At 39.9% G+C, this 15,497-nt stretch overlaps 1 protein-coding gene across 2 annotated transcripts in view; it reads left to right on the forward strand.

Moving 5' to 3' along the window:
- Positions 1–15,449, forward strand: part of camkk1a (calcium/calmodulin-dependent protein kinase kinase 1, alpha a) — a 62,395-nt gene extending 46,946 nt beyond the window's left edge. For both annotated transcript variants that reach the window (XM_044370058.1, XM_044370059.1), the window contains exons 10-16: positions 1,043–1,242; positions 2,501–2,554; positions 2,789–2,862; positions 4,897–4,984; positions 6,665–6,793; positions 8,892–8,995; positions 11,374–15,449. In XM_044370058.1, coding sequence (XP_044225993.1) covers positions 1,043–1,242; positions 2,501–2,554; positions 2,789–2,862; positions 4,897–4,984; positions 6,665–6,793; positions 8,892–8,995; positions 11,374–11,446 — 722 coding nt within the window. In that variant the 3' untranslated portion in view covers positions 11,447–15,449. The remainder of the gene's footprint in view (positions 1–1,042; positions 1,243–2,500; positions 2,555–2,788; positions 2,863–4,896; positions 4,985–6,664; positions 6,794–8,891; positions 8,996–11,373) is intronic.
- The last annotated feature ends 48 nt before the right edge of the window (positions 15,450–15,497 follow it).

Raw genomic sequence — 15,497 nt, forward strand, 5'->3', positions numbered from 1 at the left:
CTCTGAGTCTGTACTATTTAGTTTAAAAATGCACTCTGCTCTCTTATAGTGCAACTTACATGCAGCTCATTGCAGTGTTTGTGTTCATATTACACACTAGATGGAAAAAATGCCAGTTGGTGTGTCTGCAACAGTTTAGTCCTTACTGATTTCTTGCAAGTAATCTTAACAATTGATGGCAGATTAAACCTCACATTTGCTGGGGATATTCATGATGCCCCACAGCATGATTACTAATGATTTTGGTGTTCCCTGACCTTTCATCTAGCACCATTTCACTTCACGATGAGGTTTCTCACCAACAAATGACCCAGTTTCCATGAAATTGGTTGTAGATATAATGCTCCCCAGAGGATAATTGAGAAAGAGAAATGCAAAAATCTAATTTGCAGATTGCCATGACATGAACTTGGCACATTGAGGCTTCCTCAGAGAATAAATCCTTTACATTTTAGAGCACCACTTTCTAATAAGGTACCCTTTCTAATAAGATCAGTCATAAGCCATTATTAAAGGTTGCAAGGTTGTAAAAATCCCCTTGATGTTAGGTGTAAACCTCCAGCAGAACACTTTGTCTTTTTAGCTCTTTAGTTCATCAAGAAGACCCTCCAATAGACCACATACCCTCCAAAAAAACCTACAGAGAAGCTGGACCAAAATCCATTTATTAACAAATCATTAACAAATTATTAGCATGTGTAACTGCAGACTTAAAGGTTCATAAAAAGTATTTATGAATGTATTATCAACATTTATAACTGCATTATTACCAAATAGAAGGAATAAACATCAGCCAAAGGGAACCTGGCAACCTGTTCTTTTGTAGTAAAAGAAAATGATTTATTAACCATTAATAAAGCTATTAGTTGCACCATATAAACCCTTTTCTAGAGGATGACTTATCAGGAAGTGGTAACCGTTTTAGGTACTACTTCAGCTTGTCCCTTAATCATCAGGATGTAGTTCATCTGGTGGCATCATGGCAGCTCTGAAGTTGTAGTTCTAAAAACCTCACGATTAACTTCCTCTTTCTTCTCCTCAGTGCACTACCAGAAGATCGTCCACCGGGACATCAAGCCCTCTAACTTGTTACTGGGAGACGATGGTCATGTGAAGATAGCAGACTTCGGGGTCAGCAACCAGTTTGAGGGCAACGATGCCTTGTTGTCCGGCACAGCTGGCACTCCTGCATTTATGGCCCCAGAGACCCTCTCAGACAAGCGCAAGAGCTTCAGCGGAAAAGTGAGTAAATTCTATATAAGTATATTACATTCTGCTTTATCTGTATTCAGTGAGTGTGCCTCAGTTTGGTGAACTGAACTGCTGTAGTTAGAGCAGCCACAGGTGTCAGCTTAAGAACATGATTTGAAATGAGAACTATTAAACCAAGATGAGTTTTGAGACCTTTGCTGGCCTGCTATAATCCAAGGAGTAAATTGTAATTTTCAGTCTTTTTCCCAGAGGAAGTCAGCAATTCTACTGAAAACAGCAGCATTACCAGAATCAAGGCTTCATGTTTACTATACGGTTTCTACTTTTTCAGTAAAGCAATGATCAGTCATGTTTGTGGAGGATAACTCACCACTTGATTGATCTGATTAATTTTCTTTATTACAACTGAATGAAATCTGTGAAATCTGTTGAGGCTTGTGAATAAACCCTACCAGCTGATTTATGAACAACTGACAACCAAGAACCCCCTCATCCAGCTCTAGATCTGAACCCTGATCTCCTATTCTTATTCAGTCGGTACAGGTCATTTTCCATCCTCCAGTGGTTATCAGCGATGGCAGGCTGAGGTATTGGATTTGCTCAAGGAAGGACCTTACATGTCCAATAAAAGAGGGGGCAGGAAGAGAATATTAGGTTGCAGCCAAAAAGCTATTAGGATTAAAGAGCCATTCCAGTGCTTCAGCCAGCTGTTTCTTCAAGCTTTCACAGCCTCAGTACCCCCTTTTTTTCTCTGCTTAGTCCCGTAATCTTCCTGAAATGGATTTGTTCAAGCCATGTACCAGAGAGCTTTGTGTCCATTATGTAGCAACAGGTGTGGTTTTGATGTAAATCAGTGGTGAAATATTTAATATCTGACACTTATGTAGTACTTCGCTTAAAACCCTTCAGTTGTCCCAGTGGTGCATCAGGCCATTAGACCATGTTAGTCATATGGTGCTGTGTCTGATAACAAATGGCATTGAGATAGATAGCGCAGGTTTAGAAGACTAGTTTAGTCATTTCATATCTATCAAGGAGAAGAAATGGATTTGTAGCAGAGCTGGTAATTCATACAGAGAGAGAGAGAGGCTGAGAGGAAGACAAAGAGCTGGAGATGGAACAGTATCTGATCACACAAATCCATCCTTGAGGTATCTGACTGTAGACGTCCCCCAAAAAATAACCCATAAATAAAAGTAGGCAGGTCAATGTGTTTGTGTAGCTTGTCCTTAAATGTAAGTTTGCTATTATGTTGCGTTTAACATGACTGCTGCTTTTTTTTTTAAAGGCGCTGGATGTGTGGGCCATGGGAGTCACTCTCTACTGTTTCGTCTTCGGGAAGGCAAGTCCACATGATTTCTGTCTCTGTTATTTATCAGCATCTGGTCAACAGTAGCTGTGTTGTGGCATCATTCATTTTAATGAGTGCAAGAAGCTGACTGCTGCTGTTGTTTTGTTTTGGGTTGGGGTTTTTTTTTGTCTCAGTGGTCTTTGTGGATACAGATTTTTTGTGCCACAGCAGTAATTCAATGTACCTTCCTTGTGTTTTTCACTCTTTCCTCTGCTCCACCTGCAGTGCCCGTTTATTGATGAGTACATATTGGCTCTGCACAATAAGATAAGGACCAAGCCTGTGGATTTCCCAGAAATGTAAGTCCATCTCCTGCCTCCTTTCCTCTCCTCCGCTTCATGAAAAAAGACAGCAGCCATGTCCACAGCTGTGGTCATGTGATCATCTCAGTCACAGAGACGTTTTCTTTTCTTTCCGGTTACAAACTGCACCAACAGAAATATGAATTTCCAAGCAGAGCAGTCGGTGCCAGCACATAGTAAATGTCACCTGGATGTGATTAAAAAAAAAAAAAAAAAAAGCTCTGAAAACTCTTAACACGGGCATCAGCAGCATGGACAGATATAAGCATCTTCCTTTCGCCTTAAAGGTAAAAAGATGGAGATTATCTCGGGTGAATAATGCTGACAGGGCAGAGAGAGAACACGAGATAGACTGAGGGAACAAACTGAAGTATAAACACAGCAGATGTGAAGGGGCTATGAGTGGCAGCTAGAGTATATGTCAGGACAGCATGTCGTAATGGTGATGATAAGAGCTTCTTCCCCCAGTGGGCTCAAGAGACTCCGTGGCTGTGTGGAAAGCTCGTTCATTAAACGTCGACGTCATATCACATCACCTAATGGAATCATCTCCATGCTGTACCGATCAACGTCAGCAGCACCGTGTTATCAGCACTGATAGGATCATTATACTATAAGTGTAGTGAATTTAATGTCACCACTGTCATCATGATCAATGGCTGAGCGCACAAAAACATATTTTACTGGCATACGAATGACTTCTGCTACTGTAAATGTAGTTTGTGTAGATATCAGTAGTTTTATCTCAGTGTTTCAAGTATGTCAGACTTCACTTACAGTAAATTGTTAAGTCCAGAGCACTTTGGAAGGATAAAATGTCTCATAAATTGCTTTCACTGACTTCAGAAGCCACTTATTTCTTTCACTGCAAGCTTTTAACAACTGCAATAACAGCAACAAAGTTTTAGGAGATAGGCGTGTAACAAGAACAGGTGCCAGAATTATCAATGGGTCATCATCATCACTGTCGTTCGTTCCACTGCTCAGTTAAGCATGCACTCAGCATGTTGAGGGATTAGCAAGTGAAAAGCATTCTTGAGAATGAAATGAAAATTGAAACCTGTGTGTACTTTCTGTCTGGCAGCGCACGGAATATACTTTAATGTTCCCTGGTTCCAGTGAACACCATGGTCGACTGCACAGAGTATAAATATCCTGCTGCTTGTTAGTTCAGCAAATAATGCTGCAGTGTCACTTTTAACTTCCACTCCAAAAGTTACTTGTTCCTTGTTTTGTTTTTAGTAAGGTATCACACACACAAGTTGTAGTTGTAGTTGTAGCTCTGTATTCATTAAATTAACTAGAAAACGCATTTCTCCTGTAGAAAATGCATGTGAATGGTGACAGTTTAAATAAATCGCAAAGCATTGCTGAAAATGCAGAAATCTGACATGAATTTTGCTTGAAAAAGCTGAAAGCTCAAATGCATTGCACTGCTGAAAAACCTGGTAGCTGTGAAACAAAAAAGTTATTCATATTAGAGTGAAGATACCTCCTTTGGCAGTCAATGCGCAGCAGAAAATGTCTGATACTAGCACTGTTCTGCGTGATTGTAAAGCTGGTTCTACTCCAGGTGATGATGCTGTGTGGGAGTTCTGGTTGTCTTATGGGACTTACAAAAAATCAGTTCATTAATACTTTATAAATAAACCTAGCTTTACCTCTCATGGCCTCTAAAAATTATTCTTTGGTTAAATTTTGCTCATATAGACACAATATGCAACCTATGATGAGGGGCGATAAGCTTCTTTCAAGTGGAAATACTGCTGTAGGAAATCAAATTTCAATCTGTTCTTAATGAATTAAGAGTCTAGACCTGCTCTATGTGAAAGGTGGCCTGAGAGAACTTCTTACTACTGTCTTTTTATCTAATATAGAGTATATGATATAATCAAGATGCTCCAAATGCATGAAACAACCTGGTACAGTGTAAATAGGGTCATGGATGACTTTAGTATCTATAGTGTCATCACTTTCTGCATGTGCACAAAGAAGTTGGTCTCCAAAAAATGTTCCTGTGTCATTATGCAGACCAAAGATCAGTGAAGAGCTGAGGACCCTGATCTTGCGGATGCTGGATAAGAACCCAGACACCAGGATCACCCTCCCTGAGATCAAGGTAACGTCACAGAGAACAAAGCAGATGTAAAATGTGACCATGGGATTAGTTACTTATTGTCAGGATGGCAGGCAGCTTACTGGAACACAATAACAACAAGAGGAATATCATTGTTTGTGTTCAGACACAACAGGACTGTGCTTTTCTCTCCAGTGACTGACTCTGACCTCAGTGTGGAACATACAATAGGGTTTATTAGACATGCTGCGCTGCTGTGTGAAACCTGTTTGTCCCAATGGAGGACTGTGCTAAAACTGAGCCAGTGATCGAGGGGCAGGGAGGTCCAAGACCAGCCATGGACAGATGACATTCCCCACTCCCCACCGTGTTTCCATGACACAATCCGATCATGTGTTAGTGAGTCATTTTCTCACCAGAGACTCTGTTTGTGTTTATGGAACAAGAGATAATTAGGCTGTCAGGGCATCACGCATGTCCTCGTGTAAACACACGAGTAGCATGATGCAGCTCAGCAAAACCCTTTAGATAACAAAATATCACAGAGAAGTTATAATGTTACAAAAAATTATAAGTCACATTTTATCAATGTAAATTGATTTAAATTTAATTTAAAGCAATATGATGTTTTAGCCCTGTGCTACACTGTATATTTACTTGCTGTCAAATTAAAGCATGTTTTTGTTTTCACATTCAAGTTATGTTATTAAAATATCAGCCATGTTCCTAACCAATACCAAATTTGCAGAGATTTAAAAGGATCAGTAATGATATTCTATATTTGTCATATTTTCAACAAATCCCTTGAAAAGACCGACACCAATAATGAATTGATAATACTAACAAATATTGCCTGTTTATCCAAAACTTTTTAAGGCTCATTTCTCTGAGCCATAGAGCTCCAAAAGCTAATAAAAACACATCAGTGAGCCACACTGTTGCACTGGGTGACATGCTGCCTCATTGCGATTAACATGGGTATTGTATTTTATCTTCCCACATAAAATGTCATGCTACTGTAAATACTCACTGGTGCACCAAATCCACAGCTAAAAGTAGTTCCCAACAAACGCACTATCAACTCTGTTTGAGCTACATTTCTTAAAAACTACAGTGCCCAGCTGTTTTTAGAAATAAAGGTGTATTTGTATCCTCTTTTTTAAACATCTTGAGTAGGATGGATGGGCTGGAGATTAGAGGGAGAGGGAGTTGAAATGTATTGAGAGACACACACAAATAAACAGTATTTGGTAGCCCTCTACTTTAAATCAATGTGTGAAATCAATGAAGTAACTTTGACAAAAACAAACTCAGGCAGGTTGGTCGCTGTGATGGAGTATATCTCAACAACAACAACAACAACAAGTCCTTGGGTTTTTGAAGCATATTAAAATTAATCAAAACAGATGGCTGTCTGGCTGGTAGAATTAGAAAATACTCATTTATAAATCTAAGCAAATATGCCTTGCTTTAGAAAATGCTCAATAACAATATAAAATATGCATTTAGTGAAAGACAAAGGATAAATCATGATGAATAAAAACTGTAATCACCTTTTGGAATATTTTAAACATGAAACAGTACACAAAGTCGTTGAGAGTCAAGCTTCCTGCAGACTTCAGCTGCAAACTGCTGACTGTGGATCATAGATTAGACAGATATGAGCTTTTACAGTCCCTCTAAATGATCATTATGACATATTTTGTGTGTTTGTGTTTTTAGATGGACCAGTGGGTGACCCAGGGAGGCACTGACCCCTTACCTCTGGAGGAGGAGCACTGCTCTGTGGTGGAGGTGACAGAGGAAGACATCCAGAACTCAGTCAAGTTTGTTCCCAGTCTCTCTGCAGTGGTAAGGAACGCTAAGTGTCCTCCTTTTACTAAGCTCTTGTGTGTCATATTGATGCATAGGGATGGGAGATATGGCAAAAAATACCATATCACGATTTTTTTCAGGCAGGATCATGATCCACGATCTTATCACGATTCTTTTTCATGTTGGTTTTTAAGAATATTTTGCAAGTTTACAATTTACAATTTCATTTATCACTTTTTAGCGCTTTTATCCTAAGCGACGTACATCTGAGAGCTGATACAACACAAGCAGGGATCTTATCAGGAGAAAACAACATGAGTAAGTGCCATAAAGCTAAGTTTGAGTCCAATAGGATGTAGGTGCCAACAGGCAGGGCACAGAGACAATGCATAGAGTGCGTAGAAGCAGATTTTTTTTTTCTTTCTCTTCCTTCAGTCCATCAAGTGCAGAGATGTTCACAAAAGAGCTGGGTCTTTAGACTTTTCTTAAAGATTGAGAAGGACTCTGTGGATTGAACAGAGTTTGGTAACTCGTTCCACCACCAGGGAACTATAGAAGAGAAGAGTCTGGCTAGCGACTTAGGGCCCTATTGTGGTGCCAGGTGCCTTTCCTTGGCAGAGTGTAGTGAGCAGGAGGGAGCGTAGACCTGAATGAGGGAGTTCAGGTAGGCGGTAGATGTGTTGTTGAGTTACTGTTTTGTAAGCAAGTAACTGAACAGTACTGAAGATTCAAAAAATGTTATTGTCTATCACATAATAATAGAGGTCTTAGGATAGAGCCTCACAAACAACATAAAAACACCCATGAAAGACATAAAATTAAATTAAAACACAAACAATTCCATAAATAAATAATAAATGCAAATCTGCATTAAAAAGTAGGGACAGTCTATTTGGCCTTGTTTAAAATGGACATTGCAGTGTGAAACCAAAGTAACGGTTCAACCACACTAATGTCACAGCTGAAAAGCAAACAGTTGATGTTGTGTAGAAGTGTTAGTGTGTTGTTTTGGATAACTAGCATGATGTGCACCATTAAAAAAAAAAAGGCACCAACACAGTACACCTAAGCTGACATCACGCTAGCTTGCAGCATGACAGAAGTTGGTGCTACCAGTTAGCAGGTGAGCTAACCGCTACATGGTGGCGTTTACCTGCAGCTCAGCTGTCAGTTTAACATGATGTGCAGCAGATGAGCTTCCTAGCAGGACATTGAAACTGCTGTAGATTTCACCAGCAGATTGGAAATGTGGTGCAAGGAGCTCACCATGTTGGTGCCGTTACCTGTTAGCCTCCTGCTAGCAGACTGTGCTCTGTCATGGAGCTGAACTGATACAATGTGCACTGTAGCACAATACTAACAATTTCTCTTTAAAGGCAGATTGTGGAGACATTTTAAGTGTTCACAATCTAATATCATCATATCGCACACACCTATTGATACATTTACACTCATCATTTTCAGGGAAGGTGAAGCCCCAAGAGTAGCTGCAACTTAACTCCAACCATCTGTTAACCAATTGCGACAGAATACAAATTACAGGAGCAACACAGAGCAGAAAAAGGAGTCATTTTACATTTTAGAAGGCAGCCTTGTTCACCCTCAGGACAAGGTTTCTTCACAGTGTCACTTAGATGTCCCAGTTAAAGGTGCAGTGTATAGAATTTAGTGGCATCTAGCATTGGCATGGCAGAAATGGAATATAATATTCATAAGTATGTTTTAATTAGTGTATAATCACCTGTAAATACCAATCGTTGTGTTTTTGTCACCCTAGAATGAGCCCATTATACCTATGGGGAGCAGGTCCTCTTCCACAGAGGCTGCCATTTTGCACCTCCATATTTCTGCAGTAGCCCAGAATGGACAAACCAAACACTGGCCCTAGAGAGGGCCTTTTGCGCTTTTTGCAAGTTTCACAGCCACCGTAGGTTCTCCTACGTTCAACGTTCAACTTGATGCATTTTTACATCGAAAGCCATCTTTCTGCCACCTCTATTAACTGTCACCAAGTCACACACTGAAGCTCTAAACACGAACCTATCTAATTTCCTGCGCCAAACCACAAACTCCAAAAAAATAAAAGAACCTTTTGCATGTCTTTGTTATCGTCCTGTGTTTGTGAATGTTTCAGATCTTGGTAAAAGCCATGCTGAGGAAGCGCTCCTTCAGTAATCCCTTTGAGTGCCCGAGCAGGAGAGAGGAGAGGTCCATGTCTGCACCTGGCAGCCTGCTCATGTAAGCCCACACGGTCCAGCAGCCTCACACACATCCATGTTCAACTCTCACTCACACATTTAACACTTGCATATCTTATCCGTGAAAATAAAAACCAAATAAACCAATAACGCCACACAGGCCCAATCTTATTGCAAGGATTTCTTGAGATTTTGATATTGATTGTTACCTCACTCCTGTCTCCTCTTTCTGCTGTATCAGGTTAACTAGTACTCATTTCTGCAGCAGCAGCTGCTGCTTTGTGTTGCCATAGCACCATAATTCATTCTTTCATTGTATGCAGTGGAGCTTACAGCTTTTATAAGTGTTTCTTTGTGTGTTGCTTTTAGATTTCAAGGGTAGAGGGATTCAGGATGACGGAGAATGTTACAGATACACCAAAGTGCCTCAGGCTGACCTTGGTTTTTCTGTTACATGGATTGAAAGCATCATAGGGGAAATGGCCAATTGTCTTATCCCACTGTGCAGTTTCCACATATACAGCCAAGGGCAAATTGGAGCATCTATAGCTGCTCCCTGCTGTACAGCAGGTGCCCTTGGGACAGGAATCTGTGTTATGTGACCAGCAGACTTCGCCATGAAGATATACCACTGTTGCTCTGAATGTGGAGCAGACTCTAATTTCTTGCTGTGACGGTTTTGTTAGATGATTGCTCCTCTATCTAGTCCTAGGTTTCTTGTTACACTGTAGGCAGGCAGAGAGCTGCTATCTAAGGTGAAGGTGTTTTCAGAGATGTGAATTTGAGGGGAGTTTGAAACAATACTGCCCCCTGCTGGACATGAAAAAACCTTGACCCTGTACATCCAGGACTCACAAACTGAGGCGATGTCTGAGGACTGGCTCATTGTTTCATGTTCTTGGGCATCATAAAACATAAACGTTGTCGATTAATGGGAGGACTAAGAAAAAGATCCTAAACTGCAACCTGAAGGCTAACTTGTAGCATTTTAGCATCTGCTTCAACCACTTTCATTTTGAGACATTATTAATGTACACATAGGGGGCTAAGAACACGGGAAGCCTCTGGCAGCCTCAAGATGCTGCTCTACTTCAAAACATAACTGCTGCTAAAGCTTTCAAATTATCTGATGGTGAAAGATAATTAGCAGATCAAATTTAGTTATATGCGCCAACACAAATAATGAGTGTTTCCTTTAACATTAAAAGGGGTGATTTAATATTTCACTTCCACAAGAGACACATTTTAAAAAGAATGGTCAAAATGAAAGCAGCTGAACCTGAGTTATCTTGACCTTTAGTCCCTAGTATGAGTCAAGATCCAAAAATGCTAGATCCTACATTTCCCATAATGCAACTTGATGGCATCAAGTGGCATTCCTGCCTTGTAATGAGGATGTCTTTCAAAATTCATGCCCTTAGTTTGTAACACAGGCTTTCTGTCAAAAATGTGTACTGAAGTAAAAGCCAAGCTAAGAGAACCCTGTGACTTCACTATGACATCATCAGGGTTAAGGTAAAGCTCCTTCAGACCCTCTGAAGACTTAATACAACTGTTTTCACAGGCTGAGTATTAATCTCCATTACTAGTAAATGCAACTTTATTTGTAAAATTGGTGGAGTGCCCCTTTAAAAAAATGTCAAAAAATAACATGATGTCTTTTTTAATTTTGCTTATTTTGTATGAAACAGAAAAACAGGCAAATTCCTCACATTTTAGAAACAGTAAGTTAAGGACTTAAACATTTAATCAATTATCAGAATTGCCATTGATTACTATTCTGTTGGTTGATTCATTTACTGGGCATTTCAGCACTTTTATTGATGTGTAAAAATCTACAAAAAGCACCTTCATGGTCAGGAGGTGTGTAGGGGGGAGGTCATCTCCACCAGCCACCATGTCTTTCACCTCCAAAGGTGACCTTTGCCCTTTCACCTGTGACTTCTCCATCTTTTCTCCCACTTTGCTGCAGGGACTCGTGGCCCTTCCGGCCCTCTTTAAAACTGCACCCCTCACTCAGGTAACACTTTGTGGCACGCTGTCTGTCCAACATCTGCTGTACCAGCCTCTAAGCCCATCATCATCTTAGACCCCTCGACTCTTGCTTACCCCCATCATGAGAGGTGACGGAGCAGCCCCTTCCCCAGCTGTCATCTCAGAGATTTTTGTCATCTCCCTGCTGCTGTCATTCAACGCTGTGTTACATGGATAAAGCCTGTTGTGTTTTTAACATTTCATCATGTCATGGAAAAAAGGGAAAAGAGCTTCCCTGCTGCATTTGGAGTCATAAAGCATAAGCTCAATAGTTTGATCATTTAGATCTCTGTCCTCACTGCGGTTGTCCAGCTTGAAATGCTAGAAAGAACTGCAAGTATTGACTTCTTCTTCTTTCTTTCTCTCTTTTATGTCGTCTTTCAGAAAGAGCAGCACAGGAGATGGACCCAGAGAAGGTGAGCTGGAGGACCTGCATGAAGATGAGCCCTCATCATGAGTCTTAATGACTCTCCCATCAGCAGAGCTTTGTCTTAACCTCCACCACATCATCCATGTTTTTCCTTCAAATCAGTGACACTGCAGGCTTCTCGTTCTATACACTGAAGAGACTCACGGTTTTAAATCTGATATATTGCTCGTGTTCAGACTTTTACGCTCAGGCTTGCTTTAGTTTTTGCTTCTTGTCGGCCTCAGAGTAACCTTTTTTTTTTTTTTTTTTTTTTTTTTTACCCCAATTTCCTTGAAATTACCTTCTTCAATGTTGAAATTCTGGGCACTAAGTTTGATCTACAACATTGCTTGTTTTAACTGCTCAACCACATACAGTTGTGACTGGCACCAGTGAACCGACAAGAGGAAGAGGAAGGAATGGATCGTTAACAGTTCAAACGAATGTTGCAGGAAAAAGACAACAACATGTTTGTCAGCTGGCTTTGCACTGATGCAAAAAAACTGTTTTTTTTAACCTGTATATGCATGGTGAATAGTTATGTTACAGTCATAACCAGCCTGACGAAGAGAAACAAATCCCTTCTTCAATAATCACCACAGACTTCAGCATGTAAATGACACTATATTGTCTCTTCGGTGAACTACAGGGCTTTTGATTTCTGACCAATGATCGGTCATTTTAATATTGTACATAGTTGTCTCGAGGTGTTATCAGTGTTATCGTCTCACAGTCCTTTTCTTGTGTCTGTGCCATTTGTAAGTTTTTTGGGGCTTTTTTTAGCTTGGTAATGAAGTCCGTCCTGTGCTGCCTTCACAGTCTTCAGGCCCAACTGGTTGAACTTTCTCTTCTCTTCAGTAAGGAAAGGAAGCCAGCTGTCTGAGGGTGATCACACACAGAAAGGGCATCAGTTTTGCTTAAACGCATTTCAAAGTGACTTTTTTTACCCCCCCCCCGCCCCCCCCCCGCCCTGTGATGTGTAATTATTTCCGTGTTAGAAGTCAGTTCACACTTTTTCTTCTGCTCTGTTATGTGTTGTTTGTCTGATGATTTCTGTTCTCTAATGCTTTCCCTTTCCTTTCATATCATACTGTACTGTTTGATTTGATGTGAAGTCACTGTGACAGAAATTGGAGCATTTCAAAGTGTATGCTGTTTGATGGCGAGTGTGAACAGACTGAGAAGATGACTGTAAAGTACTCCGGCTGTTATACTATACCCCCCTCATCCCCCTTCCTAGACTAGACTTTAACATGCATCATTCTTGGCTGCAGAGCTGATTTAAAGGCATAAATAATCTCATTGTTCACATTGGACATCAGTGAGTGCTCTTGCAGAAAAAATAGTCTACTCATACAAAGTTATCCGGGCTAGATAGTTTGCCTGGCTGACCATTTGATGTTTCAACTAGCCGTGCAAGCTCATAGAGCTTCATTATGATTATTTTTGTGATTTTTTTTTTTGATTCTTGTTTGCCATTCATTTTATTAAAAAACATCTGTGGTTGTTTTGGGTTTGCCAACTCAAATCACTGAGAATATTTCTGCCTCCGCAGCAGCTCTGCCTCAGATAAATGTTTATGTAACTCTATTTTGATTCTTTGTTCCTCTCTGCTGGCCTGACATGTCATCCTGCAAGAGACAGCATGTCGATGGGCAGAGATCACTTGAACCGCAGTGAAAGGGAGCGTTTCAATGTCACGATTAGGCCCAGGCTGCCAACAACAACACTTCCCATCCACTTCATCCACATTGTGGCTGATTAGAAACGGGGAATGCACCGATTTGCATTTCCTCTATTAATCTAGTCCCCAGTGTTCTCCATGTGAAGGATGCTAACTGAAGCAGAGAGGACAGACAGGGATCCTCATAAAGACAGGGACTTAGTGCAAAAAGATCATGAATGCTTTTTCATTTATTATCAAGTGGGTACTGGAGAATGTAAAGCTTTATATCTGTTTTTATTTTATTTTATTGTTCAGTAAAAGATCTATTTGTATAGTACACGTAAATATCTTAATGTGTAGTTGTCTGTAATGTTTCAATATATGCAGTTTGATGATCCTTTTATTTTGTTCCTTTTCTCCACTGAGGATGATGTAAGTGAAAGTAATGGGAGTTGGAGTAATATGTCTGTTTGCAGGGTAACCTTCAATGAAGGGCTGTTTGAACCAAAAAGTATGAAATGGTCTGTTATGTTTTATTTGCTTTAACACTCATAACACTCTTATGAGAATTATTTTTTTATCTAGGTGTTGCCAGCTTTACATTTGTGTGTTTGTACAGATGTTTGTCAGTGTCAGAGGTGCAATATTGTTGTTTTTATCCTATGTGCATTACTGGCTCATTCCCCTGCTGTAAGAGCTCTCAGGCCGCTCATCCTTTGACCTGTATTTTAGTTGTTCTACTTAAACTGAAAAACTGTATTGCACTTTTCCACTTACTGATACATATTAAACTTATTTTGATTGCATATAATACTACTACTGGTACCTGTCAGCTGTACAACATTGTGCAGTTTATGATGAATCATTGTGGCTCACCTGTAAAAGACCATATTTACTGCGTAACTATATGTTTTAATGCTTTACTCTTGAGCATCAATCTGCATGTCACAGCTTTGCTACTTGGTTTTTAGAGAATTTTACTAATGAAAATACGTTTCCATTTTCCAGTAACTTATTCTCCTGTGTCAAAATGCTGTAACAGCTGCAGTGGCAAGATTGGTTTTGAAGTGTGTGGTTTTGTTTTTTTTGTTTTTTTTTTTTGTTGCGCATATCCATATCCATTGTTGTAAAACTGGGGCAGGGCACTTTTGGGTATTACTGCTGAAATGATGCATGATGGTGAAACACTGTAAACCCTGATATATCAGCAGGGATCAGAGCACAGGAGCAGCTTGATTTGGCAGCTTTGTGTCATGCAGGTGCTCAGGATCTTCTTGAGAGTCGCAGTGATGAGGACGATCGGATGCCCTCTGAAACATTTAACTCTCAACTATAGGACAGTCTCTTTATGCCATTCAAACACCTGTAATTTAACAGTTTTATAATCTTAATAATTACATCTGTCAGGATGGTTATGTTTCCTGTCCTGTTTTTTTGTGTGTCTCAAAAAATATCCACAATTCACATTAAATTAATTAATTAATCAATTAGACAATGGGCTAAGGAAGAACAGTTTCATTTTTGGGGCAGATGACACCCCTATGTGGCCATTCATGAAGCCCTTTACAGTATATTTTAATTTCTCCTGGATTCCTTGTTGCCAATCTTTACTAAATGCCTGAATGGCTTTGAAAAAAGGTTAGCAAAACCAAAAGGTGAGTTTTCTTTTTGTTTTGTTTTTTAAGTCACTTTGTGGTCACCTGTATGACTCTTGAAATGCAGCACAATTCATCTTCGTAGAAAGCCCTAATGCTTACAGGTTGTACATATTCTCCAAAACTCTGCATGTCACTATTTGTTGCAGAACCTGATCCAGAAGCAGTTGATGCAGTCCAATACATTTGATACTTTTCTAATATATATATATATAAAAAAAATCAAATGTACTTGATTGTGCAGCCTTGGCAGAGATGTGCTCACTCTTGAGTGCGTACTGGCTTATTGTTGTTGCTGCTGTGCTTCAAGAATAATCAGGGTTCAGTTTCCACGGTCACGGCACAGGAAATGAGTGACAGGACTAATTTTTCATGATTTCGGGTCATACTTATATCCAAAAGAGGACTATGGGAGAGTGTACATAATACTACTGTAAGTCAGGGAAGATGGGGTCGCTGCTATGTATCTTACTGTATGTGACTGTCCTGGTGTCTGTGTTGAAGGTGCCTGCTGTCACTGTGTTTCTGGATGTCTGTCTCGTGTTGTTTTGTGCATTTCTCAGAATGTACTCACTGGCCTGTGTCAAGTTGCTCGTACAAAAACAGAAGCATGGCACATCCCTATGGAATGCAGTTGTAAATATGTACCAATATATATAAAGAAGCTATTTTTTGCATGCTTTTTGTACACATAGACATGATCAAAGACAATAAAAAAAGAAAATCTGAATCCTTTTGATATTTTTTTGCCTGTGTTCTTGTTTCACTGCTTGAAACA

The sequence above is a fragment of the Thunnus albacares genome, chromosome 13, assembly GCF_914725855.1.
Source record: "Thunnus albacares chromosome 13, fThuAlb1.1, whole genome shotgun sequence".
NCBI classification, from domain to species: Eukaryota; Metazoa; Chordata; class Actinopteri; order Scombriformes; family Scombridae; genus Thunnus; species Thunnus albacares.